The 913-nt window shown below is 40.5% G+C and overlaps 1 protein-coding gene across 1 annotated transcript in view; it reads left to right on the top strand.

The window, feature by feature from the left end:
• The first annotated feature begins 845 nt into the window (after positions 1-845).
• LOC102872950 (protein CDV3 homolog) overlaps positions 846-913 on the top strand; it is a 1,717-nt gene continuing 1,649 nt past the window's right edge. The window contains exon 1 of the mRNA XM_006901212.1: positions 846-910. Coding sequence (XP_006901274.1) covers positions 846-910 — 65 coding nt within the window. The remainder of the gene's footprint in view (positions 911-913) is intronic.

Consider the following 913-nt stretch of genomic DNA (forward strand, 5'->3'; position numbering starts at 1 on the left):
AGAGCAGGGTTTAGGGCTGTTGTGCATAGGGTCGCTATGAGTCGCAAAGGACTCGATGGCACATAACAACAACAACATGGATGGATCTCTTCCAGTCAGTCAGCCAGAAAGCTGTCCTCCAGATTTCCTGGTGAAGACTTGTGAGCATGTCCAGGGCTGCATCTGTCATTTGAAAATTGTCAATTGGTATCTCATTGATTTCTGAGATCTTATTTTTTGCCAATGCCTTCATTGCAGCTTCAACTTCTTCCTTCATATCCATTTGCTTTGATCATGTGGTACTTTCTCAAATATTTCGGTGTTTAACAATTCTTTTGAACATCATTCTCCATGAACATTGACATTCTAGCCATTAATGAGATGAGATGGACTGGCTTCGGCCACTTTGAATCAGATCAGATAATCACTTGCTATACTGTGTCATGGATGAAAATCAGAAGAAGAATAACGTTATAGTTATAGCTAAAAGACAATTTCAAGTACAGTGAAGTACAGTGTTGTGGGTTATGTTACCCATATACATACAAGGGAAATATATTAATATGAGTTTTATTCAAATACACACACCAATTGCTAAAGCCAAAGAAGAGGAAATTGAAGGTTTTGATGAAATGTTGCAGGCCAAAATGGACCAAACATGCAATCAAGATGTGTTAATGATACTTGATGACTAGAAAGTGTAAGTTAAAAACAATAAAGAAGGAATGGTCGTCAGAAAGTATGTCTTGGTTACAGAAATGTGGCCAGAAATAGAATGATCGAATTTTGTATGTTCAATTATTTCTTCATTGCAAATATTTTTTTTTAAAATGAAAGGTACGACCCCTCCGGAGCCGCCAGCCCGCATGGCCCTCTACCCCTCGGACAGCGGAGCGGCCGGGAGCCTGCAGCGCGGAAGCCCTGGCAGCTGGCG

The sequence above is a fragment of the Elephantulus edwardii genome, unplaced genomic scaffold (genome assembly GCF_000299155.1).
Source record: "Elephantulus edwardii isolate Elephantulus edwardi_28Jun2011 unplaced genomic scaffold, EleEdw1.0 scaffold00314, whole genome shotgun sequence".
Lineage (NCBI taxonomy): Eukaryota > Metazoa > Chordata > Mammalia > Macroscelidea > Macroscelididae > Elephantulus > Elephantulus edwardii.